This window comes from Crinia signifera, chromosome 4, assembly GCF_055691185.1.
Source record: "Crinia signifera chromosome 4, ASM5569118v1, whole genome shotgun sequence".
In the NCBI taxonomy this organism is placed as follows: Eukaryota; Metazoa; Chordata; class Amphibia; order Anura; family Myobatrachidae; genus Crinia; species Crinia signifera.
Window position 1 is genome coordinate 157,284,439 of NC_139220.1, and position 26,505 is coordinate 157,310,943.

General features: G+C 43.4%; 1 protein-coding gene across 1 annotated transcript in view; it reads right to left on the bottom strand.

The window, feature by feature from the left end:
• The window catches only part of LOC146072446 (V-type proton ATPase subunit S1-like), a 75,248-nt gene that overhangs the window by 2,190 nt on the left and 46,553 nt on the right, over positions 1–26,505 (bottom strand). Inside the window, exons 7-9 of the mRNA XM_083179683.1 lie at positions 14,235–14,470; positions 11,893–11,946; positions 7,253–7,493 (exon numbers count right to left, since the gene is read on the bottom strand). Coding sequence (XP_083035809.1) covers positions 7,253–7,493; positions 11,893–11,946; positions 14,235–14,470 — 531 coding nt within the window. The remainder of the gene's footprint in view (positions 1–7,252; positions 7,494–11,892; positions 11,947–14,234; positions 14,471–26,505) is intronic.

Consider the following 26,505-nt stretch of genomic DNA (forward strand, 5'->3'; position numbering starts at 1 on the left):
TTGGAATCCGAGCCTGGTGGGAGAACCACGAGCCAGGGCTCAGATTTACTCAGAATCGTAAAGTTCTTTCAGGTGCAGGTTTCTAAAAACTGCATATCTCTAACATTAATCATGTTCATTCATACTAATCCTAATGGCAAATATGAAAGCGAGAAAGAATTGTGTGTTGCGCAATTAGCAGCAGCTGGCACGGGGTAGTAACTCCCCTAAAAATATATGAATAAAACAAAAAAAGGAAATGTGCCAGCGCTAGCTGATAACAGTGATAACAAGACGGTTCTGTTTTAAAAATAAATTTTTAATGATAAGAATATTATTGTTTAGCATATAACACAAAAAAAAGTTGTTATTATTATTTCAAACATAATAAACTAATGAGTATAAAACTAGAGCTGTATTAGCTGTATATTCACATATGGTCTCACCATTCAAACTGGATAAAAGTTGATTGGGTTAATATTACCATGTATTGGCTGAGGGAGTCTAAAGAGGATGGGAAGATGTTTGTGTCTTACCAGTGGCGTAACAATAGCCCCACCGACCCCGCGACCGCCGGGGAAGTGCTGATTAAGTGTGAGCACCGGGCTCTGCGGGGCTATTATGGGGTTACTCCAAGGCAGATAGCTCTGAGTTTGGATCTTTTTAAATAAGGAGCCGTTATCATGTGCCTCTTTGCTAGTTAATCATAGACCCAGATTGGGTTAATACCGTGTTCTCACTGCGAGTGAGAAATACATGGGTTTTTACACGGCATTAAAATGCCGGGGACTGCAGGGACGGACCCCCATTCTCACTGCAAAGCAAATTCCCGGGTGAAGAAGTTCTACCTGGTAATTTGCCTTTTAACACCGTTTTTTATGCAGTGAGAACGTGTCACCCCATGTCTGCATACCCGGTAAAACCTGTGTTTGAGATCCGGGTATGCGACCCGTTCACACTGCAAAAAAACCTGTGTTAAAAGGCAAATTTCCGGTGTGGGATACAATTCCCCTTAGTGGTCCTTAGGTGGCACATCATTACATTCTATTTAACACTAAACTCTTCACTAACATTATTTCTTATTATTTTAATTAAACTCATTATTTTTGTATCAATTTCTGTATATATACCATTGGCTTCCTAACACTAACATTTATTAACACTTTAGTATTTTTACTGGTGTGCTGCTCTGAGCTTTCTGGCTTATGCTGATTTTTCGGGGTGCTGCACCCCGCACTTATATTGCACACGATATTGCATTGTATTTTTCTATTGCTCAGTATAATTCCTCCCTTTCATGCACCTGAGTGATATCACTAAACTAATTGAGCATCTGCTGCTATATAAAATATATGGGAGAGAATTGACAGTTGTTGTTTGCTCCCAAATATTGCCAGATTTTTGTTCCAACCAGGCAACTGGTTAGTGATTATGCAACACCCCCCAAAAAGTAACAAGGCCCAGACCAGCTCTCTAAGACAAATTGCTTCTTAGATGGACAAAACCATGTGCACTGCATGGGGGATGGGAGGGAGGGGGGGGGGGCAGTTGTAACCTGTGCAGAGAGAATCTATATTGCAGTGTAAAAATAAAGCAGTCAGTATTTTACCTGCACAGAAACAAAATAACTCACCCAAATCTAATTCTCTCTGCACATTTTACATCTGCCCCCTGCAGTGGACATGGTTTTGTCCATCTAAGAAGGAATTTGCTAGAAGGAGTGAACCAGAATAATCCCCTAAATTCTGTTTGTAAGGTAAAAAGGTGATGTTGCCCATAGCAAACAATCAGATTTTGTGCATCATTTCTCTATTGCATGCTAGAAAATGATATACAGAATATGATTTGTTGCTATGGGCAACATCGCCTCTTTTCATTTTTAGAAGCTTTACTAAATTGACCCCTAAGTGTGGATATCATCAAATGTGTAGGGTTTGTACTTGTGGACCTGCTATAACTCTGTCAAAAAAATGAGGCTCACTTTACACACGCTCAAAAAGTTCCCATAAAATCGTGACACGATTGTTTTTTTTAATCAAGAGTCAAAACCTTGGGAACCAATCGGACACACACCCTTTGCATCACTTATTCATTTGTCACAATCTCTTGCACAGTAGTTTTTGAAAGTCCCAACCTTTCTGCTACCATTCTAACACTCAGACAATGGTCAGTGAACAAAACACTGCACACTTTGTCCACATTTTGCTCATTTCGACTTGTTGAATGTCATCCAGAGCGTGGTTCATCCTTAAAGTCTACTCTGCCCTCATCGAAGAATTTAAACCAACGGTAAACTTGCACCTAGCCCCCAAAGTCCTTTTGAAGCATGGCAAGTGTCTCATTGCCCAATTTCCGGAGTTTAACACAAAACTTGATGGCATATTGTTGCTCGGTGGTATGCTCCATCTTGAACTTTGGCCGAGGTAAAAAAGGATACTTAATTTACAGCTTGATCCTTACACTGTAAAGGCTCACAAGCAACTGCCACCTACGGGAAAGTATAGCTGAGATACCTCTCCACCCATCTCGCCCTACAGCACAGCCATGCACATGTTCTGCGTGGCATGAAAAAATAAGTCTCATTACTTTCCGGACAGACCCTGTGTCAGTAGGTTTGATAGAGCTGAATCATCTGATTAGCTGGGAAGGTTTTTTTGGCTAATCTTGAAGGGACATATGTTACATATGTCATATGTCATTACATATGTACAGTGGGCCTTAGTCAGATGAGTTTGGAGAGTACATCGCAATCAATGACAGACTGCAGCTATAGTGCATCCCATGACAAAGGATTATAAGGCTGCATTCCCATAATTACTAAATCCACCCACCAAATATTTACTGACACTGGGCCTAATTCGGATGTACTGGAGTTGCATGACCGGCAAATGGGCAAAGTACCGAACATTGGGCCTAATTCAGCATGGATCACTAATCAGAAAGTTTGCAAATCCAGTAATTAACGTATGCATTCGCAGCATTCATATAGCACATGTGCAGGGTCAATTAGCAAAAAAATATCCATACGTATAGTAGTCGCAGAGTAGACGGTTTGACTGGCAGCATTGTGGGGTGGGAACATGGTGTTTCTGGGTGTGTTTGTGAAAATGCAGGTGTGCCCAGGTGTTTTTGTGTGGGTCTCTGACCTCAGCGATGACCACTTCCAGCCTGGTTCTTGATCAGATTTGTGGAAGCCTACATTAGTGAGGATGAAAAAACTGTTTGTGGTGCAAGGGGCCATTACTCTTTCTGTCTGGTCGATGGGTTTCTCTTTGCAGGCCACTGCATTTTCTCTAAATAGTAATCCATACTGCTGGTTCTTTATGCTAAGCACTCTCTCAGTGTCAGTAAAACGTTAGTGGGTTCGCATAGTATTTGAGAAATTAGAATGCATTCTTATACAGTAACTGGGAGTCAGATCCAAAGAAATATATGGTTATAAAGGGGTATATTTACTAAACCAACCAGCTCAAAAATGGCCTTATTGTAATGCAGCCTGAAATATGGCAGTTGGGAGCTGATTGGTTGGTACTTTAGGTACTTGTGTAGTTTCACAGTGGCACTGGGATCGCATCACATCGCATTGCATGCAAATCGCATGTGATTTGCCTGCGATGCGATTTAACACACCCCCACTATCCACGTTTAGCACACCCCCACTATCCACGTCAGCCCGAAGCGTGGCGAGCAAACGCGGTACGCATCCTCCCGATATGTTCATACCCCCACTATCCACATTGGCGTGGAGCTGACTTAATAAAGTGTGGCGAATGCAGCGAGCCACCGAGCCCGAAGCGTGGCGAGCTTAGCGAAAAACAAGCCTGAAGCGTGGCAAGGGGACGCGGAATACACATCAAATAATCTGCGTCCCCTCACGGGGCTCACTGCGCTCACCATGCTTCGGGCTCATTTTCCGCTGTGCACCCACGCTTCAGGCTCGGTGGCTCGCCACACATCGATCCGCAGGTAGTGCCGCCGTGAAACTACACAAGTACCATCGCATTGCGCGCAAATCACATGCGATTTGTGTACGATGCGATGCGATCCCAGTGAAGCCATGAAACTACACAAGTACCGTACTTTATATCTCTCCAAGGTTAAGTAAATAGAACCCTAAGTTCCTCTGCAATGTCTCTGGCTAATAATGAATTCCCATGAATATTAGTTCAGCCCAGAGAATTATATACAAGTGACTAGACCAAGGTCTTTGTCACTTTAAGAGGCTCTGTATTGCTTGGGTCAATGAACAGTCACTTGAATTACTATAATATATACATCTATTAAAACATATTCTGTCAAGAAGTGCACTTCATATAAAAAATCACAGTACAAAATATATCTAGATAAAACGGGGGGGGGAGGGGGGGGACACAAGACTCACAACATATAACATGTATATCTGGCAATTATTTGTGAGGCTTAATGGTGGCTCTGTTAAATTATTGAGGCTTTGCTGGAATATGCAAGGAAATTCTCTTCATGAGGTAAATGGAAGATTATCCAATATATTTGCCAGCCCTGCAACCAAGACACTCCTCTCCAGTGTTGAATGTAAAGTGCTTTTGTCCTCAAACCCTTAGTTATTACCAGGGTGGTGTCCACAGCAGAGTCTCTCCTTGAATTACCGGGACTGCGCTCCGGACAAGTGTTTAAAGGAATAGCTGTCACACTGTAGGATAACAGGGCACTTGATACCGCTATCAGGAACCGGTCTAAAGCGCTCAAAGAACGCGTTTCTCCGCCTCTGTATTAACTGGACGGCTTCCTCGGTTTGAGCTACAGTCATCCCACATCTCCTATTTATACCGTTCCCAGAGAATTGTATGACAGCCTCCACCATGTGTTGGTGACCGTTGCATTTGAAACTGTTCTATTGTATTGCACTGCATTTATATAGTTAGCATCACAGCGCTGAGGTCATGTGTTCAATTACCAACATGCCCCTAACTGTGCGGCGTTTGTGTATTCTCCCTGTGCTTTCGTGGGTTTCCTCCGGGTACTCAGATTTCCTCCCACAATCCAAAAATATGTTAGTAGGGTAATTGGCTCCCACCAAATTAACCCTAGAATGTCTGTATGTGCATTTATATGTGGTAGGGAATATAGATTGTAAGATCCACTGTTTAGTTAAAGTCCACCCAGATTACCATATGAGTTCATAATATACATGTTTATTTGGAGTTGCACTTATTTTATGGGTAGCCTAAAATTCTGACTGTCACGGCCTGGACTTGCTGTGTTCCCGACACTGACCTGGGTGAGCCAGTGGAGGGCGCAGGGAATCGGGAGCTGGGAGGCTTGAGATATCTGGAGCTCATGCACGGAGGGATGGAGAATGATGACCTGCCGGGGACACAGAGGATTGGCTGAACCTAAAGCAGAGGCGCGGGGTCTAAGCCGACAGTGGTGTTCACCAGTGACCCCCGCAAGGGGATATGGACTTAGCTGCAACTGCCGACCAGGTCGTGGCTCTCTACCCAGGTTCCTCTGTGACTTTGGCAGGGTTTAAACTCTGGAAACTGGTAGAGCAAAGATGTTGAGGGGTACTTAAACCATCGATGGTGATCGATAGCACTGAATGCTTGGTAGCAAGACAGAGGGCACAGAGGAATGTAGGTAGCAAGGTGTACACAGTATAGGGTACTGAGTACCGTGGGATGCGGCCTGGGAGCCGGACGATGGTATTCCATGGTGCGGCCTGGGAGCCGGAGGAGAGTACTTGTGATGCGGCCTGAGAGCCGGAGTGGACTCGATGGGAATCGATGGTAATCGATGGTGATCACTGGGGCGGCCTGGAAGCCGAGAGGTGACGGGCATGGGAACCCACTGGTATCCGGACGCTGAGCAGGTAACCTGGGCTGCACACAGAGAGCTGGATCACACGGCAGATGGAACTCGTGGAAGCTTCTGGCAGGAGTGGAATAACCAGGAACGGTGAGCAGGATTTTCAGAAGGGGGTTTCCAGAGAGGGGCGGAGCAAAGCACCGAGATGGACACTTAGGTGACCCAGTATATGAGTTAAAGTATTATAGATAGACCAAATATATATAAATAATTATATATATATATATATATATATATATACACACACACACACATAATAGCAGTGTAGACCCCTGGGCATAGCAATGTATTGGGGCCCCTACCTATCCTCCAGCGGTTGGGGTTTCTATTAGCGGAAGCTTTGATGTCCCGCGGGTGGTAGGGGGTATTATATCAACCGCTCAGCATGTAGGGCCTGGATCATTAATTTCCACTAATTACCCCTTTACTGCACAGATGATGGGAGATGAGGTAGGAGAAGGGGCATTGGGCTGAATGAAGGGGTCCTGATACATAACTTCCAGGGTGGTAGAGGATGTTTAATACGCAGAGGAGGGGTGTATAGTGGAGTGGGCTTATTATTCATAATTTTCTGGTAGGAGGACAGCTTGCTTGACTGCAGATATCTCCAGTTCTCGGAACTAGATTTCTTAGTTTTTAATGGAATTAAAAACTAGAGAATCCTTTCTACCAAATGGTACTGGGGACTAGGGGATCAGAGTTCAGAATGCAGAGCAATCCGCCAACGAGTATATAAAACTACATACCAGGTGTGTGGAGCTGAAGCAGTAACCAGCTGCTGGAAGGCTGATATCCCTGGTTCTGGGATCAGTAGAGACAAACTACTAGTGTGCATCAAAGGGGGAGAGTCCCAGCTTTTGGAATATACCCTCAGAAAAAGTCAGACATAACCTGATATATCTGACTGGGAATAGCAATTAACAGTCTTGGATGGGGACCACTGCTTTGAAGTCAGATATCTCCGGTTCCCCAGGGCCGATTTTTTAAATTCTTGTACCCATGGAAAGCTTTCAGTCTAGGGCCCTTAGATTCCTGGGGGGTTTCTGGGTACTCAGAAACCCCCCCTGCATGTGCCACTGTGGAGCCACCACTAGCCATTTGCCTAGGGTGCCAGACACTAGAGGGCAGCAGTTTGAAGCAGGTTCCCCCCCCCCCCCCCCCCCTCTATGGAGGCGAGTGGCGCTGGCACCCTCCCAAGTGACTAGACGGCCACCGCCACATCACCCGTTCCCCCTCCCCACCCCTTGAATTACTTAGCGGCACTCGCCCCCCCCCCCCTGGAACAACGCGGCGGCCTGCCACCGCAATACCCGCCAAACACCCCCCCTGGGGCGAACCAGTGACTTGCACCGGCCCTGCCTACAGTATACATCCATTAAGGTGCAGGTTGTCGTTGGAAATATGTGTAGTAAGTACAAACTTTACATACCTGAAAATCAGAAATATAAATATTCCATGCATTTCCTGCATTGTCTGGGATTAGCGTCTCTCCATACAGTGAGCTTGTCCCAATTTTTTGGCAATGGTAGGAGTATTCTGCTGGTGCTGAGCCATAAGTAGTACTGAACGACGCATTTCTCAGTACATCTTGGTTGGGAATTATTAGGACAGACTCTAGTTTGAACCATTTTCTTGCAGAGCCAGGATAGAACATATTAGTCATAATAAATCTATAGGGTTGCAAAGAGAACACTATGTAAACTATATTTCGGTAAAATATAATTCTCAGATTTGGATTAAATATCATGGTCATTTATATTAATTAACATAAAATGGTAGAAATACTCTTACTTTTTATGCCTATACTAGACATGGTTAAGTTCACAGATACATTTTACCATCAGCCGTGACTGCCACAAAATATAACACAAATAATAAGATATTTTAAAGGGGGCTATTTATTTTATTTGTATTTTGTGTATATTTACTACAGTATACAATCCTTTGTGCATATCAGTCTTAATAACAAGTTGAGATGAATTACAATTCTTTAGTAAACGTCTTATAAATAATATTAACAATACTGTGTTTAACCTTTTAATAGGTTTATTAAGATCGAAAATTTACTAGTACTCTATCAGTAATACAAGATATCGCTAAAATGATGTAGTTAATAAATCAGAATGATCTAATACTATTTATATGCACTCGCACATGTTATATCTGCCCCACCTTCAGTGCACATGGTTTTGCCCATTTGAGAAAGATTTTGCTTAGCTGTAATGAGTGATTTACTGTATAGGTTATTTAAGTTTTAAAGGCACCCTGCCCCCTAGCCCAATCTTCTACTGGCTCCAAGTGAATCTACTGCCACTAACAGAGAAAAGCACAGTATAGTACTCCCACAGATTAGATCTTGATTGTATTATAGAAACATAGAATTTGACGGCAGATAAGAACCATTTGGCCCATCTAGTCTGCCCCTTTTTTACCCTTCAGGTAAACTCAACCCTTTTTAATCCTTATTTCTTTGTAAGGATATTCATATGCCTATCCCAAGCATGTTTAAATTGTTCTACTGTCTTAGCCTCTACCACCTCTGATGGGAGGCTATTCCACTTATCCACTACCCTTTCTGTGAAGTAATTCTTTCTAACATTTCCCCTGAACCTACCTCCCTCCAGTTTCAGTGCATGTCCTCGTGTTTTATTACTTGTTTTCCTTTGAAGAAAATGTCCCACCTGTACTATGTTAAAACCCTTGATATATTTGAAGATTTCTATCATGTCCCCCCTTTCCCTTCTCTGCTCCAAACTATACATGTTAAGATCTTTTAGTCTATCCAGGTAAGTTTTGTGATGTAGGCCATGAACCATTTTAGTTGCCCTTCTTTGTACACTCTCCAATGTATTTATATCCTTCTGAAGATATGGCCTCCAGAACTGGACACAGTATTCCAGATGAGGTCGTACCAATGACCTATAAAGTGGCATTATTACGTCTTTTTTTCTGCTACTGATTCCTCTCCCTATGCAACCAAGCATCTGACTAGCCTTCCTCATTGCTTTGTTACATTGCCTCCCTGCCTTTAAGTCACTTGAAATAGTGACTCCTAGATCTCTTTCCTCCTCAGTAGTTTCCATTATAGTACCCTTGATACTATATTGAGCCTTTGGGTTTTTGAGTCCCAAGTGCATAATTTTGCATTTTTTAGCATTAAACTGTAGTTGCCATTCTCTTGACCAATTCTCAAGTTTACTTAGATCATCAGTCATTTGATTTACCCCTCCTGGTGTGTCTACTCTGTTGCATATCTTTGTATCATCTGCAAAAAGGCATACTTTCCCTTCAATACCATTTGCAATGTCACTAACAAAGATATTAAAGAGCACTGGTCCAAGTACAGATCCCTGGGGTACTCCACTGGTAACATGTCCCTCCATAGAATGCACTCCATTTACGACAACTGTCTGTTTCCTATCCTGCAACCAGGTTCTTATCCATTTAATTGTTTTATAATCCAATCCCACACTTTCAAGTTTATTTAGCAGCCTGCGATGTGGGACAGTGTCAAATGCCTTACTAAAGTCTAGATATGCCACATCTACAGCCCCCCCTTCATCTAATATTTTGGTCACGGAGTCAAAAAAGTCAATGAGACTTGTTTGGCATGATCTCCCTGCAGTAAAACCATGCTGTTTTGGATCCTGTAAGTTGTTTAATTTAAGATATTCCACTATTCTTTCTTTTAATAGTGTTTCCATTATTTTCCCTACTACTGATGTAAGGCTCACTGGTCTGTAGTTACTTGCTTCTTCTTTGCTTCCGCTTTTGTGCAGTGGAACTACATTTGCTTTTCTCCAGTCCTCTGGAACTGCACCTGTATCTAGTGACTGATTGAATAAATCTGTTAATGGCGCTACCAACACATCTTTTAGTTCTTTTAGTATCCTTGGATGCACTCCGTCTGGCCCCATTGATTTATCCACTTTCAGTCTTGAAAGTTCTTTTAGGACTTTCTCCCTAGAAAATGTACCTCCATCTACCTTATTTTTATGAATGTCCTTGCAACTTAACTGTGGTCCCTTCCCTTCTCCTTCTATAGTGAATACAGAGCAAAAGTAATTATTTAGATGATCTGCAATTGCCTTGTCTCCCTCCACCAAATTCTCAGTGTCTGTCCGCAGTCTTATTATTCCTCCATTTGATTTTCTCCTTTCATTTATATACTTAAAAAAAGTTTTGTTTCCTTTATCTACCGACTGAGCCATTTTCTCCTCAGCTTGTGCCTTGGCACGCCTGATCACTTTCTTAGCCTCTTTGCGTCTGGCAAGATACACTTCTTTGTCATTATTATTTTGAGTCTGCTTGTATGTCCTAAAGGCCATCTTTTTTGCTTTTACACTAGTTGATACCTCTTTTGTAAACCACACTGGCTTCCTTTTCCTGGTACTTTTCTTAACCCTTTTGATACAAAGGTCCGTTGCCTTTAGTATTGCACTTTTTAATTTTCTCCACCTCTCCTGCACTCCTTTCAAGTTCGTCCAATCCGCTAATGAGTTGCTTAAACATCTCCCCATTTTTGCAAAGTCAGCCTTCCTAAAATCCAACACCTTAGTTTTTGTGTGACTGGAGTTGGACCCTGCCTTGATACTAAACCATACTGCTTGATGATCACTGGATCCCAGGTTCTCACCCACATATATGTCTGATATCCTGTCACCATTTGTGAGTATTAAATCTAATATTGAGTCTTTGCGAGTAGGCTCCCTCACCAATTGCTTGAGAGAGGCTCCCTGTAGGAAATTTAGAAATTTGCCACTTGTAGATGATCTTGCAAAAGACTCCTCCCAATTCACATCAGGTAGATTAAAGTCTCCCATGATTATGACTTCTCCCTTTAAAGCCATTTTAGTGACATCAAGCAATAGGCTCCTGTCCAAATCCTGCCCCTGGCCTGGTGGCCTATAGATGACCCCAGTACGAATGATGTCCTTCTCCCCCATTTCTATGGTCACCCAAAGGGCCTCAGTTTTTTCTTCAATGTTTTGTATTAAAGTAGCATTAATGTTTTTCTTTACATACATTGCTACCCCTCCTCCGATTCTTCCCATTCTGTCCTTCCTAAATAAATTGTATCCTGGTATAGCTACGTCCCAGCCATGGTTCTCATTCCACCATGTCTCTGTGATAGCCACAATGTCTAGGTCATCCCTTGTCATTATTGCGATTAGATCAGGAATTTTGTCTCCTAGGCTTCTAGCATTTGCACACATAGTTTTAAAAATTTTGCCTGTGCATCTGTTATTCCTAGCCATGTTCATACAGTACAAAATCGAAATCTGTTTTTATTTTTTTATTAAAAGCTGCAGGTCACTAATTCTAAGAATATAGTGAGTCTGTTCAGGTCAGGCTACACCTGAACACTAATGGCCAAATAGTCAAAGGAGATAATTTGCACTGTGTTTGAGTAGACATCAGGCAGAATGCAACACTAAACTATACTTCACTGAACAACTTCACCAAACAAGTAATAACAATTACAAACAATTCATTAAATCAGAACTTTTCAAATCATACAAGAGTTTGCATAACAATTTGTTATATATATTCTAAACAATTTGACTGGCCAGCCAGGCAGAATTATAGTATCTTATGGATTTTGTGAAAACTCAATTCTGCTGCTCTGATCTCATAACGTGATCTGATGTTTTATCACAAAGATGAAGTTCAGTATATTTTGACACATAAGTGGGAATCCAATTGTTTCTTGCTGTGGCCACCACTAGATGGTGCCCAATAGAGTAATCGTTGCTCCACTTAGCGCCCTGAGCCACAGGGAGACACATCTCAGCTTGCAGCCCCTTGTGCTTGCGAGCTGTGATGTTCAAAAAGTGACCCAAACAGCACTTTTTAGATAGCACCCAGCACTTTAGTTAGGCTTAGCTATTTTTGTGCAGCTAAGCCTGGGCTGCCTGAGCACAACAAATGCGATTAAAATAAAATAAAAACTGAATATCGCCTTCCCAACTCCTGTCACATTAGACAGGAAATCGTGCACGATAAACATTCAAGTCTCCCCCCAACAGTTATTTTATAAGAATGTCATGTTTGTGTTTAAAAGTGTACCTTAACTCCAGGCTGCTTAGTCCATTTCCAGGGGAGGAATAAAATAATGACAAGCTAATAAAAAGAAAAGAAAAATGAAACAATAATGATTTTATATTGACAAGCTCAGACAGAATTTTATAACATTTTTCTATGCAAGAAAATCTGAAATATTAATTGGGAATTTGGACGGATACAGCAAGTTTTTAGCTTCAGCCGGATCTAACTCATCTGAAGAATGCAATGCATAACACATATATATCCCAGGCCCACATTTATCTAAATTTGTTTTGAAGAATGACACCATTAAAAGATGTGCTCGCTATACCTATTACATTTTTATACCAGACTTTATTGCAATAAAAACTCTGTGGTGGCAGTGTACAATTAATGAGCAATAGAAGAATGGGAGGATTCTGAATAATATCAAGCCAATAACACAAAGTATATACCAGCATAAAAACAAAAACTTACAACAGGGGTGCCAGACTTGTGGCCCTCTAGCTATTGTTATGCATTGCTATTGTCAGGCTTTGTTATGAATTGCTATTGTCAGGCTTTATAGGGAATTCTTAAGAGGGTAGTCGCACAAGGGTGTCAATACTGAAGCACAGCTTAGGTCAGAGGGATATCTAAGAGGACATTAAGCAGAGTATTTCAAGATGATGTCTGAGATATATGAATGGGATGTGGTTTATGGGGATGCAGTTAATATCCCGGCGGTCGGGATCCCGGCGTTCAGAATCCCGACGCCGGAATCCCGACCGCCGAAATGCCGACACATTCTCCCTCCTGGGGTATCCACGACACCCCTGGAGGGAGAATAAATTAGTGTGCCGAGCGTAGCGAGGCACCGGGCCCGCTGTGTGGCGAGCGCAGCGAGCCCGCAAGGGGGGGCGATCCACGTCCCCCCCTTGTCGGCATTTCGGCTGTCGGGATTCCGGCGTCGGGATTCTGTACGCCGGGATCCCGACCGCCGGGATTCAATACTGAATCCGGTTTATGTGCTGGTACGTAATTTGATTAGGATATTAGAAGATGTGAGGATTTACAGACTGGTGCAGCAGGTACTGTATCTGGAGGTGAGACTGGCATATTAATCATTAGACCATTTAGGGTACATTGAAGCTTGTATAGATGAGCAAAGGGAATGCCATGTTGTAGAAGCCAAGGTGGGAGATAACAAGAACATAGATAAGGGCAGTGGCGGCTCCTGCTATAGGGCTGCAGGACTGCAGCCCCTCCAGTTAAAATCACAACACCAGAGACTCTGGTGCTCTGGTGTGTGTAGATCTTTATTAAGAGTATCATTTTGTGTACTTTAATTAATATTAAAGTTATTAAAAGTGTGTATTTTGCTCTGTACCTGTGTTTGTGTGCATATGAGTACGTCATTTATTTACAGTAAATGCATACAAACACTGGTACAGAGCAAATCAAACTAATAGCCTGCAAAAAAAATAATGACTGTTTGCAACGAATAGTACCCAGGAAATTGCAGCCCCCCCTTAAGTCTAAAGGCAGGAGCCGCCACTGAATAAGGGCTTTGATTGTGTTTTGTTTATAAATAGAGAATATTCTAGTATTATTTAAAAGAAACACTATGACTAGGAATTGCTGCAATATTACTTAAGGTGCCCACATACGGTGCAATTCTCACATGTGATTTGAACTTTAGTTCAAATTGCATTGTGTCTAGATCAAATTGTACCATGTTTATTTTGTCTTGTGATGTGTGCTCCCATGTAGACGCAAAGTCAAAATAGTATGTGCAGGCAAGTCTTTTTTTACTAATACCCCATTCACACCAAGAAGCAAAGCTTTTCAACCCTGTAATTTGCTGATGAACCCATTTTTCTTGGTGGTGTAAAAGGGTCAACATGGGTCTTAAATCCCGGCACTCTGACCCTGCTCTTGACCAGGGTCGGAGTACCGGGATTTAAAACCCTTGTTGACCCTTTCACACCACCGAAAAACCTGGGTTTTTCAGCAAATTACCAGGTTGAAAAGCTTTAACCAAGTAATTTGCAGATGGTATGAATGCAGTTCGGCTGCACCTGGCAAAATTACCCGGCACTCAAAAATGGCGGGTAATTGCCGGGTGGCCGGCGTGAAAGGGGTATTAAAAGCATTGTGTCTAGTTTAAATAGCACCCTGTGTAGGGAATCACATGCAATATGTACTTTACATATTTAAATTACATATTGTAGTCTAGTCCAAATCTTATGTAGTTCAAATAGCAGTGTATAAAGTTCAAATTGCATAGCACATTTTGTATAGCTCAAATTGCACCTAGCACACATATCACTGTGTGTGGGTACCATAAAGGTTCTATTTAACATGGGCATTAAGCAGGTACTTACATGGTGTTGGATTCAGAACATTCAGATAAATTAGTATTGGCCTCTTTGGCTTCAAATGTTAAATTTGTCAGATCAAAATTGGACTGATTAACTGTGATTAGAATTTGACTTGCATATATCAAGATACAGGTGCCTGATCCATTCACAGACACATTTAATGGTGCATATGGAACTGTTGGAGCTGTATCAAGGAGCTGTCGACCCTGTTTCTGAACCATGTCAAAACTCTTCACAACCTGTAAGAAATTCGTGGAGAATAATCAAATTACTGTTTTTGTTTTTTTTACAATTTGGTTAGCCAAGTACCTAAATCCATTGTATTATATATATCACATTCCCTAAAGAAAGCCTAACCAGGTTGAAATACACTAGGCAAAGCAGTTATATCATCCTCCTGCCTAAGGATCCGTTACAATATACAATATATTGGCGTATTACTGGCATATTCGCTCCGGAGACCGATGGTTCGGCTCTGTCCATGCGTATGGCCGATTATACACATGTGCAGAGCCATTGCGTGAAAGCCTTTGACGACTATCACAGTTGAAGAGGCGTTTGTACAGGTATGGAAGGGAGGGGGTGGGCAGGGGCTGGAGCAGGGGAACACCCAGCATTTTATGGGTGTCCCCATGAAAACACTGGGCATTCCCCTGGGAACGTAGGCGGGCCGATGCCTGCCAGGGGCGGGTGGCTGATGTCATATGACATCGGTGCCCGCCCCCTCTTCTGCAGACTTGGATAGAAAAAAGTCAGTTTATTGGGAGAGAAATATTTGATGGTCGGTGATGAAGGATTTCTCTCTTGGACGCATGTGTTCTCAGACACATCCCCTCGCATACTCGCTTGTGGCGGGGGTGGCTATTTGCCAGGGCGGCAGGCAGCGTTAAGCTGCTCACTAGCAGCGAATGACTGCTGCTTAGCGAGTGGTATATGCTTTATAAGACTCTACTGTACTACTCCGCACTTTTGGCAATGTCCTTATATTGCACTTTTTTTTTATTAACAAGTGCACCCAAACCACATGGAGCTCTGTCACTATACTCTACTCACTGCAATCATCTACCATACTCCCTGAATGAGGCCCCACAGTACATGCAAATTGGTAGTAATGCGATGCGATTTACCTATGGCACCGTACGTATGCAAATTGGGCGCCCTGCTAATACACAGGTACCAACTTTAGTAATGAAAGAAAATAAAGTAACACTTGTAGAATATATAGAACTGGAGAAGTGCATTTGTCTATGCTGCTGTAAATTCCATGAAGAGAAGTATTATTGTGCAATTGTCCGAAATTGGGACTTGCATGTGCGTGTTACAATGTTCATAAAGAAGGATTGCATTGTGTTGAATAGTCATTCAATAGCTATACCATCAATAAACCACTTAAGGTAAATAGCCCTTTCATGCATAGAGGCCACTACAGTGGACAGCTGTTTCTAAATAATTGTCTGCTATTAAAACCCTCTTTTGACATCAGTATTGCATGGCACTCATTTTTGGGGGCCTTTAGGAAAATTAGAAAACAAACAACCTACTGGCAATTTTCTACTCACAGTCAGAGACTCTTGTCTTTACCATCTTCCCCTACCAAGTCACTGGGTCATTGGCTATTGTTAAGAATTGTCCCTTTTAAAGTTTGCTTAACATGTCACTTGATTTTCCCCTTATTCTGTCAATCTGAATCCCTATATGACACTATTGACACTTCATGGTGCAGTATAAACAAGAGATGACAAAAGTAATATACAGTAGATACTGTCTGTGCATAATAAAGTCAAGGGCAGTCTTGGTTTTATTGAATTAATGACAGACAGTGGCATAGCTACATATGTGGCAGACCGTGCAGCGGCTTGGGGGAGTGGCGCCAGCGGGGTCTGCGGTGGGCTCCACTGGCTGAACTGAAAGTCAACCCAGGCAGCAGTGAGCGCTGAGCTGGTTCTGCCCTGTACAGGGTAGGTGCCGCTCATTACATATGCACAGGGCAAGGACCCGCTCATTAGATATGCATGGAGTGGGACCAGCTCAGCGCTCACTGCTGCCTGGGATGCCTGTCAGCTCAGCCAGTGGCGCCCCCGTAGTCCATTGCCTCCCCCATTCTGGGGGGGGGGGGGGCACATTTTTTTTGGGCAGGGGGGAGAAAAATTTCTAGCTACGCCACTGATGACAATGTGATGCCTGAGTGCCTAACAGCTTCCAGAAATACTGTTGATGGCATAAAGCAATCCAATAGCAAATCTGGGTAGAACTTTAACTAATGGGGCCTACACAAATAGCGATCTTTAGCCTTTTTCTAAGCAATCGGAGCAGATCGCTCAGAAAATTACCCTACATTGCTTTGTGTGGAGGGGCCAGTGATAGCAGCATGTGGCCCTAGCAGCGCTATCACAGGTAGAATGAAGAATGAGCAGGGACCATAGATATCATCATCATCACCAGTGTTGTCTCACCGGAGAACACTGGCGATGTCAGCATTTGCTGTGTGTGGGCTGTCAGCTCTGTGTGCTGAATGGCACCGCTGTAGCTGAGCCGACATAGCATAGCTAGAAAGCCCTACACACATCGGCATGTGTCGAGGGCCTATAACACTTAGGGCGGGATGTATTAACATACATCGCCGCCCTTCGCACTGCAGCCGCCGCGATGCTGCCGCATATGTACTAACCTATGCGGCCAGCATCGGGTTGCGGTGACGGAGACCCCCGCGATACCTGTGATGTGGGCTGCGGGGGTCTCCGTCACCTCTCGGTGGCTGGCAGCATCCCCCTGTGTCTCCTCCTCCCCCCTGAAGCCGGATGTCCTGCCGGAGATTTTGGAGGACGGGAGGGAGGGGGCGCGCGGACGTCGTACGGCGGGAGGCGAAAGAAGCCCATAGGCTTCTATAGGGTATCGCCACCCAAGGGGTGGCGATACCCAGCCTTGCGAAAACAGGGCGGACGGGGATTGATACATAGGAAAATGCCGTAAAACGGGGGTTTTACGGCATTTTTCCTTTAGTAAATCTCGCCCTTACAACCTACCTACCATTTAAGTTATTACAACTTGCAGCGCAACTTTGTGTTATAGCGATATGGTCGAATGTTCGACAGTGTCTAGGTCAGCAGTTATTAGATCACGCCTCATTGACATAGGCCACATGCCCTATGCCCGGGCAAGGGTCCTGATTGGCATATTAAGAACTACAGCACCAGCTCTCAAGGCAGTATTACAGCATGTGTCTCCTGCAGAGAGGCCATTGGCTTCTGATGGAAAAATGAAACCCTAGGGTGTATATGTGACAGGAACTGATGGCAATTTCTCTGTACAGCACTGCAACATATGTGTGCCCCATATAAATAACTGTAAAATGTCTTGCTAAATCCAAATAATTATGTATTAAGAAAGATCATTTTTATTCCGTGTCTAAACATCAGTGGAATTTACAAGTCTGTCTGTTGTTACCCAGTTTGTTTTATCACTGTCTACTATTGTAAAGCGCAACGGAATCTACTGCGCTATATAAGAAACTGTAAATAAATAATATACAGTATGATTCTACCTGATGGTCTGCTGGTGCTATTGCCTGATACATCATAAGAATCTTATATTATTGAGGTAAAAGAGTGGATAAAATGTTTCAGCAAAAGAAATGAACCCGCTGGATCTTGCTCCACTTTTTCAGAAGTTACACAACACTAGTTAATACAGTTTCATTTTACTGTATAATGGACATTTTAGTGAAAGATCTTCTATTGAACTCTGCCTGCTCTTGTCCTGCCCTTCTGCCTACTTGGCTAATCACAAACCCAGGATAACAATGATTACTCTTAATACTAAAGGAATTTCCTGCATAGACATTGTTGACACCGTTCAACAGCAAGTTCCAAGTATTTTTTTTTTATTCAATAAGTTTTATTGAAATTGTATGTGTTTTTATGTGTCGAGACAGCCGTGGCCCCACTTTGAATACCCCCCATTACTGTATGTCCCACTTCCTACTGGATGAGGGATCTTGGGAGGTGTTAAAGGGTTATAAACTATTTTAAGCAATCTTCCAAAAGACAGATTTGAAAGAAATTCTGATGTTAATGCAGCTGAGCATTTATCGGTAGTCTGTGCACATGCCAAGGTACTTTACTCAAAACTAGAATGCTATGAATTATTTAAGCAAGGAGGGACCCTTACCAGTATCTTAGGTAAGGCCCCATGACGGGTAAATTCTACTCTATGTAGTAAAGTTCAGTATTTCACAGTAGTATATCCAATAAAAAACGCAATACATGTAGTATAATATTTATCTATCTATATATCTATCTATCTATCTATCTATCTATCTATATATATATATATATATATATATATATATATATATATATATATAAAGAGAGAGGAGATAGGGGTGCGCTAGATATACCACACTGTGGCTTTACATACAATGAATCAAATAAAACTTAGAATAAAAGCAAGTAACATTTATTATAAGGTCAAATCCAGCATTCAGTTTTCATTTCGCAGTTTTTACATATATGCCACATATAGTTCAGATCCGCTGCCCAACGTGTTTCGTCCCTTGGGACTTCATCAGGGGCGATGAACCGCGTTTCCTCCATTTTTCCTCCTCTAAATAAATATGAAGAGCCTCATGTTAGCTGCTCTATTTCTTCCTCCTATCGGGGTTCATATATACCCCCTACAAATGTGTATATGATGTAGACATGTTGTATTTCTTACGCTCCATCTTTTTTCCTCCTATCAGGGGTTATATATACCCCTCACAAGTGTATATATGATGTAGACATACTGTATCATTTTATGTATTTTTAATTGTATCATCATGTTTTTTTACTATATGTTTGTAACGGCATGTTTCACCACCTATATAGATTGGTTCATCGCCCCTGATGAAGTCCCAAGGGACGAAACGCGTTGGGAAGCGGATCTGAACTATATGTGGCATATATGTAAAAACTGCGAAATGAAAACTGAATGCTGGATTTGACCTTATAATAAATGTTACTTGCTTTTATTCTAAGTTTTATTTGATTCATTGTATGTAAAGCCACAGTGTGGTATATCTAGCGCACCCCTATCTCCTCTCTCTTTATCTTTTCTAAATCTGTACCTTTATTTAACAGCAAGGTACGATAGAGGTGCTGCTCTTAAAGCGCATTATTGGGGCCACACTTTTTTGTCCATATATATATATATATATATATATATTTATGTTAACCATTTCCCTAAATGATTAGTGACAGGTGTGTTGGTAACTGCTCACATATAAAAGCATAGTGTGCTGTGAGCTTCAGACCAGATAGCATACCTGGAATCAAACATTGATGTGATAGCTATGTGTATTGTAGCCATTTTCAGCTATAGTGTTAGGACCTGCAGAAAAGTGGGGTCCCGTGAAGGGGGCTGCAGGCTTAAATGCATTGATCAATTCGTGAACCAAATCTCCACTATTTATTATAAGTTAATATAGTGTTTGCAGAGCCCCTACAATGTCTGTTTAAACAATGTGGTCACAAGCCATAGGGCACCCCAAAACTAGGAAAGGTGAGTGCCGATGTTTAGTGTATATATATATATATATATATATATATATATATATATATATATATATAAAAGTGGACAATGACCCCAAGTGCGCTACAAGGGAGCAGCTACTCTATAAGTCACCCCTGTTAGCAGGAGACGAAAAGAAATGTAGACACAGAAATATAGAGAGCGCTAATACGTTCCACCACCTGGTTGAAGTGTAATTTTTCAAAGCATATTACAATGCATACAACTGTAGATCATAAAACAAAATCTTTTATTAAAAAATTTATCTTTAAAATGTAATTGATGCATTCATTTACTACTTTCAAGATGCCGTGATAACCCAATGCGTTTCGCCTTTTACAAAGGATTCATCAGGGTTTTTTTAAGTATACACAGAAAGAACAGTAAAATTCAAGCACTGATGTGAGTGATGCGCTTAGTCAGAGATCCCACAATAATGGTTAAAATTAGAACCTTAGAAAATTAAGTATGATGGAAAGCCATGTGTTGGTAGAAACCTGTCACACACTCTTCTAAATAGTGGAAGGAACTTCTTTCAATGGTACAGAAATCGAATATCCCGATAACAAATGATCAATACCTGGAGATAACTGTAACCCTGGAAGACTTCCACCAGACTGCCAGACTTCCACCAGATATATATATATATATATATATATATATATATATATATATATATATATATATATATATATATATATATATATACATACTGTAGTGTATTCTCTATTCCCTTCTCCAGTGAAACAATTTTAGGCATCAATCTCCAACACTATTTTTTTTCTTCCTATTATCTCATTGGGATGTCCAAATGAGACCTCACCTCCCAAATAAGAAAACAAGGCTTCCTAGTTAGATAACTGTATTACTGCAAACACAAGACTCAGCTCCTGAATTCCTCATGTCTAATGATCCCTGCACAATCCCTGGCTAATATGAGAATTGTCTTAGCTGAGGTGTCACAATTGTCCATAGCTGTTCATTAACTTTTAAGGACTAGACTGTTGTGTAAAGGTACAATCTGTACTCATGGTTTGTATTTATTTTGAGAGTTTGAACTTTGTGACATTGCAGAACTTTAACTTTAGCTTAACTTTTACCTGGAAAATGATTTCTGGAATAAATAAATTTTTGACTATGGTATGCCATAAAGTTTCATTCATCATTGTGTTGCCTTGCTCACAAAACTGAATTTTCCATTCCACAGGAGCCAAGTAACTATATGTGTGAAATAATGTTTAACTTATCTTATCTCGATCAACAATTTCGAAAAATGAGAAAGGGAACAGGGTATCCTTATGGCTATCCCATGCATGTTTAACTTGCTATAATGACTTTTGGGGTATACACACGTTGTGATGTGTTCTAAGCATTTTTGCTAAACTATTTAGGGTAGGTGATTTCCCAGTGTCTAGATCACCCACAGTGAGCCCTTACACATACATAGATGTGTGCTAAGTGATTTTACTTAAGCAAAAAAAAGGCGGGGTAGTGGTTCAGTCAATCACTATCACTAATTCTGTACACGTCGAGTGTCACTTGCTAAGCTATTTGACTAGATTTTGACTGCAGCACTGCCTTAACTAGCGGGCAATAGCGACCTGTAGGACCGCACATCGCTCAGGGGCATACATAGGGGGCGATCTGTGCTTACTTTCCAATCGATCTAGTCAGATCACTTAGAAAGGGCACAAAATTGCTCCGAGTTTATGCCCCTTTATCCTCCACCACCATCGACTGGTAGCTATTCCACTTGTCCACTAACTTTTCTGTGAAGTAATTTTTCCTCAGATTTCCCCTGGACCTACCTCCCTCCAGTTCCAGTGCATGTCCTCGTGTTCAGTGCATGACCTTTATTTAAAGAATGTATCTTGTTAAAACCCTTGATGCTGTATATTTGAAAGTCTCGCTCATGTCCCCACTTTCTCTTGTCTGAAAGGTGGTAGAAATATCAAAATCCAGACGATTTAAACCCTAATGTCGAGATGGTCTGCATGTCAACATTCAAGATGTCAACATTTAAAATGTTGACATGCACAACACTGACACAATCAGAACTGTGATATATGAAACTAGTGTAAGGGTTAGGCTCTAATTGGGGCTAGGGTTAGGGCTAGGGTTATACTAAAATAGTATTCTGACATTGTGTGACTGTTGCCATGTTAAATGTTGACATTTGAACATGTCAAAATTTTAAAATTTAGCAGCTAAAACGGTGAAAGTGAGCTGCTTTCAGCTCAAAATCGCCCATAGTGTAAATGTGTGCCTATACTCAGACCTTTAGTCTGCACCAAGCACAGGGCTGGTGAAAATTTCAACTGTAGCATCTTCTATCTCAGTCCTTGTATATTCAGATATTCAGGAAAAGAGGATTTTTGGTACTTACCGATAAATCCATTTCTCTGAATCAGCAGGTGACACTGGAACTCACATTGGGGTTTAGAGCTGGGACAGCTGGGAGCTAGGCACTACTAATTTGATTAGGGAAGGCTACTCCTCCCCTCTAAGCCCCATCAGCCCCCAGTTAGGAAATTGTCCTACTAGAGGAGATGGCAATAGTAAATCGTTCATTGAGACAACAACATTCATCAAATCATACTATAAAAGTAACCGAACTTGCACGAAAGAACACAAAAGGCAGGAAAAACTCCAGAGCTGGGAGGGCGTCCAGTGTCACCTGCTGATTCAGAGAAATGGATTTATCGGTAAGTACCCAAAATCCTCTTTTCTCTATCATGCAGCAGGTGACACTGGAACTCACATTGGGGAGGTTCCAAAGACCATGCCCCGGGTGGGAGAGCTCTGTGGATCCTGCAACACCAGACGACCAAAAGTCGTAGATGAAGAGGCAAATGTATCAAACTGGTAAAAGCGAACAAACGTGTTCACTGATGACCACGTGGCCGCCCTACAGAGCTGAGAAGCCGTGGCTCCCCTCTGAGCGGCCCAGGATGTACTCACCAATCTCGTGGAATGTGCATTCACCGTAGAAGGCGGCGACTTCCCTGCCTGCACATACGCCTGTGCAATGGTCAGACTTATCCACCTGGCCAAAGTCTGTTTCGACGCCGGCCATCCTCTGCGGAAAGCATCATATAGAACAAAAAGACAATCAGACTTTCTGATATATGAAGTCCTTGCCACGTAAATCCTCAGAGCCCGAACAACATCCAATGTAGACTGAGAATAAGAATCACTCCGAAAGGCAGGAACCACGATAGGCTGATTCACGTGGTATTTTGACACCACCTTCGGAAGAAAAGACGGATGTGTACGCAACTCCGCTCTATCCTCATGGAATATAAGATACGGAGCCTTACAAGATAAAGCGCTCAGCTCAGACATTCGGCGGGCTGAAGCTAGAGCCAGTAGTAGAACTGTCTTCCAAACGAGGAACTTTAAAGGTACCTCCTCTAAAGGCTCAAAAGTCCTGGACTGGAGGAAAGAAAGGACCAAGGCTAAGTCCCAAGGAGGTGTTGGTGGGACAAACGGAGGCTGGACCCGTACAACTCCTTGAAGGAAAGTCTGGATCTCAGGAATGAGTGCTACCTACCTCTGAAAAAGAATGGATAGCGCCGAGATCTGCACCTTCAGAGATCCCAAACGCAGACCAGCGTCCAAGCCCCTCTGGAGGAACAACAACATCCTGGACAACTTAAAAGTTCTGAAAGGCCAACCCTGAGATCTGCACCAGTCCGCATAGGCACGCCAGATGCGATGATAGTGAGCCGCCGAGGATGGCTTACGAGCCCTCAACATAGTCGGAATGACTGAACTTGGAACACTTCGGTCTCAAGAGCCACGCCGTCAAATGGAGGGACGACAACTTCTGATGGTGGAACGGACCCTGTTGAAGAAGGTCGTGCCGCTGGGGAAGAGGAAATGGTTCGTCCGCCAGAAGCTGCTGAATGTCGGAGAACCAACTTCTGCGCGGCCAACATGGGGCAATGAGAATTGCCTGGACGGATTCTCTTTTCAACCTCTTTAGAACCTGACCCAGAAGTGGAAGAGGAGGAAACAGGTACACGAACCTGAATGTCCACGGCATTGCTAGGGCGTCGGTCCCTATGGCATAAGGATCTCTTGTCCTTGCCACATATCTTGGAAGCTGATGGTTTTTTCGGGATGCCATCAGATCCACCTCGGGAGTCCCCCAACAATCCGTGAGCTCCCGAAACACCTCGGGATGTAGAGTCCACTCTCCTGGATGGAGATCCTCTCTGCTGAGAAAGTCTTCCTCCACGTTCTCTACTCCCGGAATGAACACGGCAGTAAGAATCACCTGCCTGCTTTCTGCCCATTGCAGAATCTTGGATACCTCTGCCATGGCCATCCTGCTTCTTGTGCCCCCCTGTCGGTTCACATAGGCAACCGCTGTGGCGTTGTCTGCTTGAATCTTTATTGGTCTTCCCTGAAGATAATCCTGTGCTGCTAGCAAGGCGTTGTAAATTGCCCTTAGCTCCAACACGTTGATGGATAACTGACTCTCTCTGAAGTCCCATCTCCCCTGCAGACGAAGACCGAGCACCACTGCTCCCCAACCCCTCAGACTTGCGTCTGAGGTTAGGAGAATCCAGTCCCAGATGGCAAATCTTCGCCCCTGTCTGAGGTGCTCTGAGTGAAGCCACCAGAGTAAGGCCTGACGAGCCCGGGCTGAAAGCCGAACCAGTCTGTGTAGAGACAGATGCGACCCCGCTCCCTTCCTTAGGAGATCCAGCTGGAAAGGTCTGGAATGGAACCTTCCCCACATTACCGCTGGGAAGGAAGCCACCATCTTTCCCAAGAGCTGAACACACAAGTGAAGCTGAACTCGACGCGGTTGCAGAACCCTGCGGGTCATCGCTGTTATGGAACTGATCTTGTCCTCCGGTAGGAACACTCTCTGAACCGAAGTGTCCAACCAGAGTCCCAAAAAAAATAATCCTCTTGGAAGGAATCAGAGTGGACTTCTTGAAATTTAGGAACCAACCCAGGCTGACGAGGGTCCGAACCGTCAGGTGCGCGTGTTCCTCCAGTAATTCCACCGACGATGCCTTGATGAGCAGATCGTCCAGATATGGAATTATGGTCACCCCCTGATGTCGTAGAGAGGCGATAATGACTGACAGAGTCTTTGTGAAAACTCTGGGAGCCGATGATAACCCAAAAGGCAGGGCCCTGAATTGAAAGTGATCCTTCCCTATGGCAAACCTTAGGTAAGCCTGGTGAGGCTTCCAAATGGGAACATGAAGGTAGGCATCCTTGATGTCCAATGATAGCATGAACTCGTTCGGTTCCAAGGATGCAATGACACAGTGAATCGACTCCATCTTGAAAGGTTGGTATGATACCAAAAGATTCAGGGACTTGAGATTTAGGATGGGTCTGACTGACCCGTCTGGCTTGGGCACTGCAAAAAGATTTGAGTAATACCCCTTGCCTCTCTGTGTCGACGGAACTGGGATGATAACCTGAGACTTCAGCAAGATATCTATCGCCCCCTGAAGAGCCGACCTCTTGTCCTGAGACACGGGAAGTGCCGTGGTGAAGAAACGTGTGGGGGGAGGAAGGTCGAACTGGATTCGATAACCGTCCGAAATGAGCCTGCGAACCCAAGGGTCCTCCGAAAGGGAGAACCACTGGGTTCTGAAGTCCAACAGGCGAGCTCCCACCACCGGATCCCCCACAAAAGCTAGCAAACCGTCATGCCACCGGCTTCTGAGGTGGCTTAGGCTCCTGTGGTCGAGCGTTGGATTGAGGGCGGGCTCTAGCCCGAGAGCCTCTGGAGGCCTGAAATCCACGTCCTCTACCACAAAAGGACTGCTGCGGACGAAAGGACTGAAAAGACGGTCCCGTATAGTGACGCCGTGCAGGTGGAGCTGCTGAGGGAAGGAATGCTGACTTCCCCCCAGTGGCCTCCGAAATCCACTTATCAAGCTCCGGTCCAAACAGGATGTCTCCTGTGAACGGAAGCCCTTCTACTGCTCTCTTGGACTCGGCATCTGCCTGCCAAGAATGCAGCCACAATGCTCTCCTTGCGGAAATGGCGTTGGCCGAAATACGAGCAGATATAAGCGAAATATCCTTCGCCGCGTCACCCAAAAAGGCTGCAGACTCCTTTATGTGCTCTGTTAATTGACCAATCTCATCCCGAGACATACCTGAATCCAAACCCTCTAGGAGCATTTCTGCCCATCTAGCATTTGCCTTGTTTACCCAGGCCGATACTATGGCAGGTCTAAGCTGGGCACCCGCCGCCGTGTAAATGGTCTTTAGGGTGGCCTCTAGCTTGCGGTCCGATGGATCCTTCAAAGAAGAAGCTCCCGAAACCGGCAATGTCGTCTTCTTGGATAACCTGGACACAGACGCGTCCACTGGAGGCAGAGTCTCCCACTTGCCTAAAGCAGCTGGATCAAAGGGATATAACGATGGAAAACGTCTAGGCATCTGAAAACGCCTATTCGGGTTCCTCCAGGCTGCTAAAAGTTGATCCTGGTTTGGACAAGGAAAAACAATAGCAGATCTCTTTGTCAGACCAAACAGGTCCAATTCCTGCGGTTGAGGAGCAGGGTCCTCAGGTAAATTAAGAACCTGCTTCACTGCAATAATAAGGGCCTCAACGCCCCCAGGGGTAGGCTCCGGTTCAACAGGATCATCCTGCACCTCCTCCCACTCTCCTTCCTCCATTTCTTTAAACGGAGGCTCCTCGTCAGAATCATCCAACTGAAACGCAGCCTGTAAAGGCCGC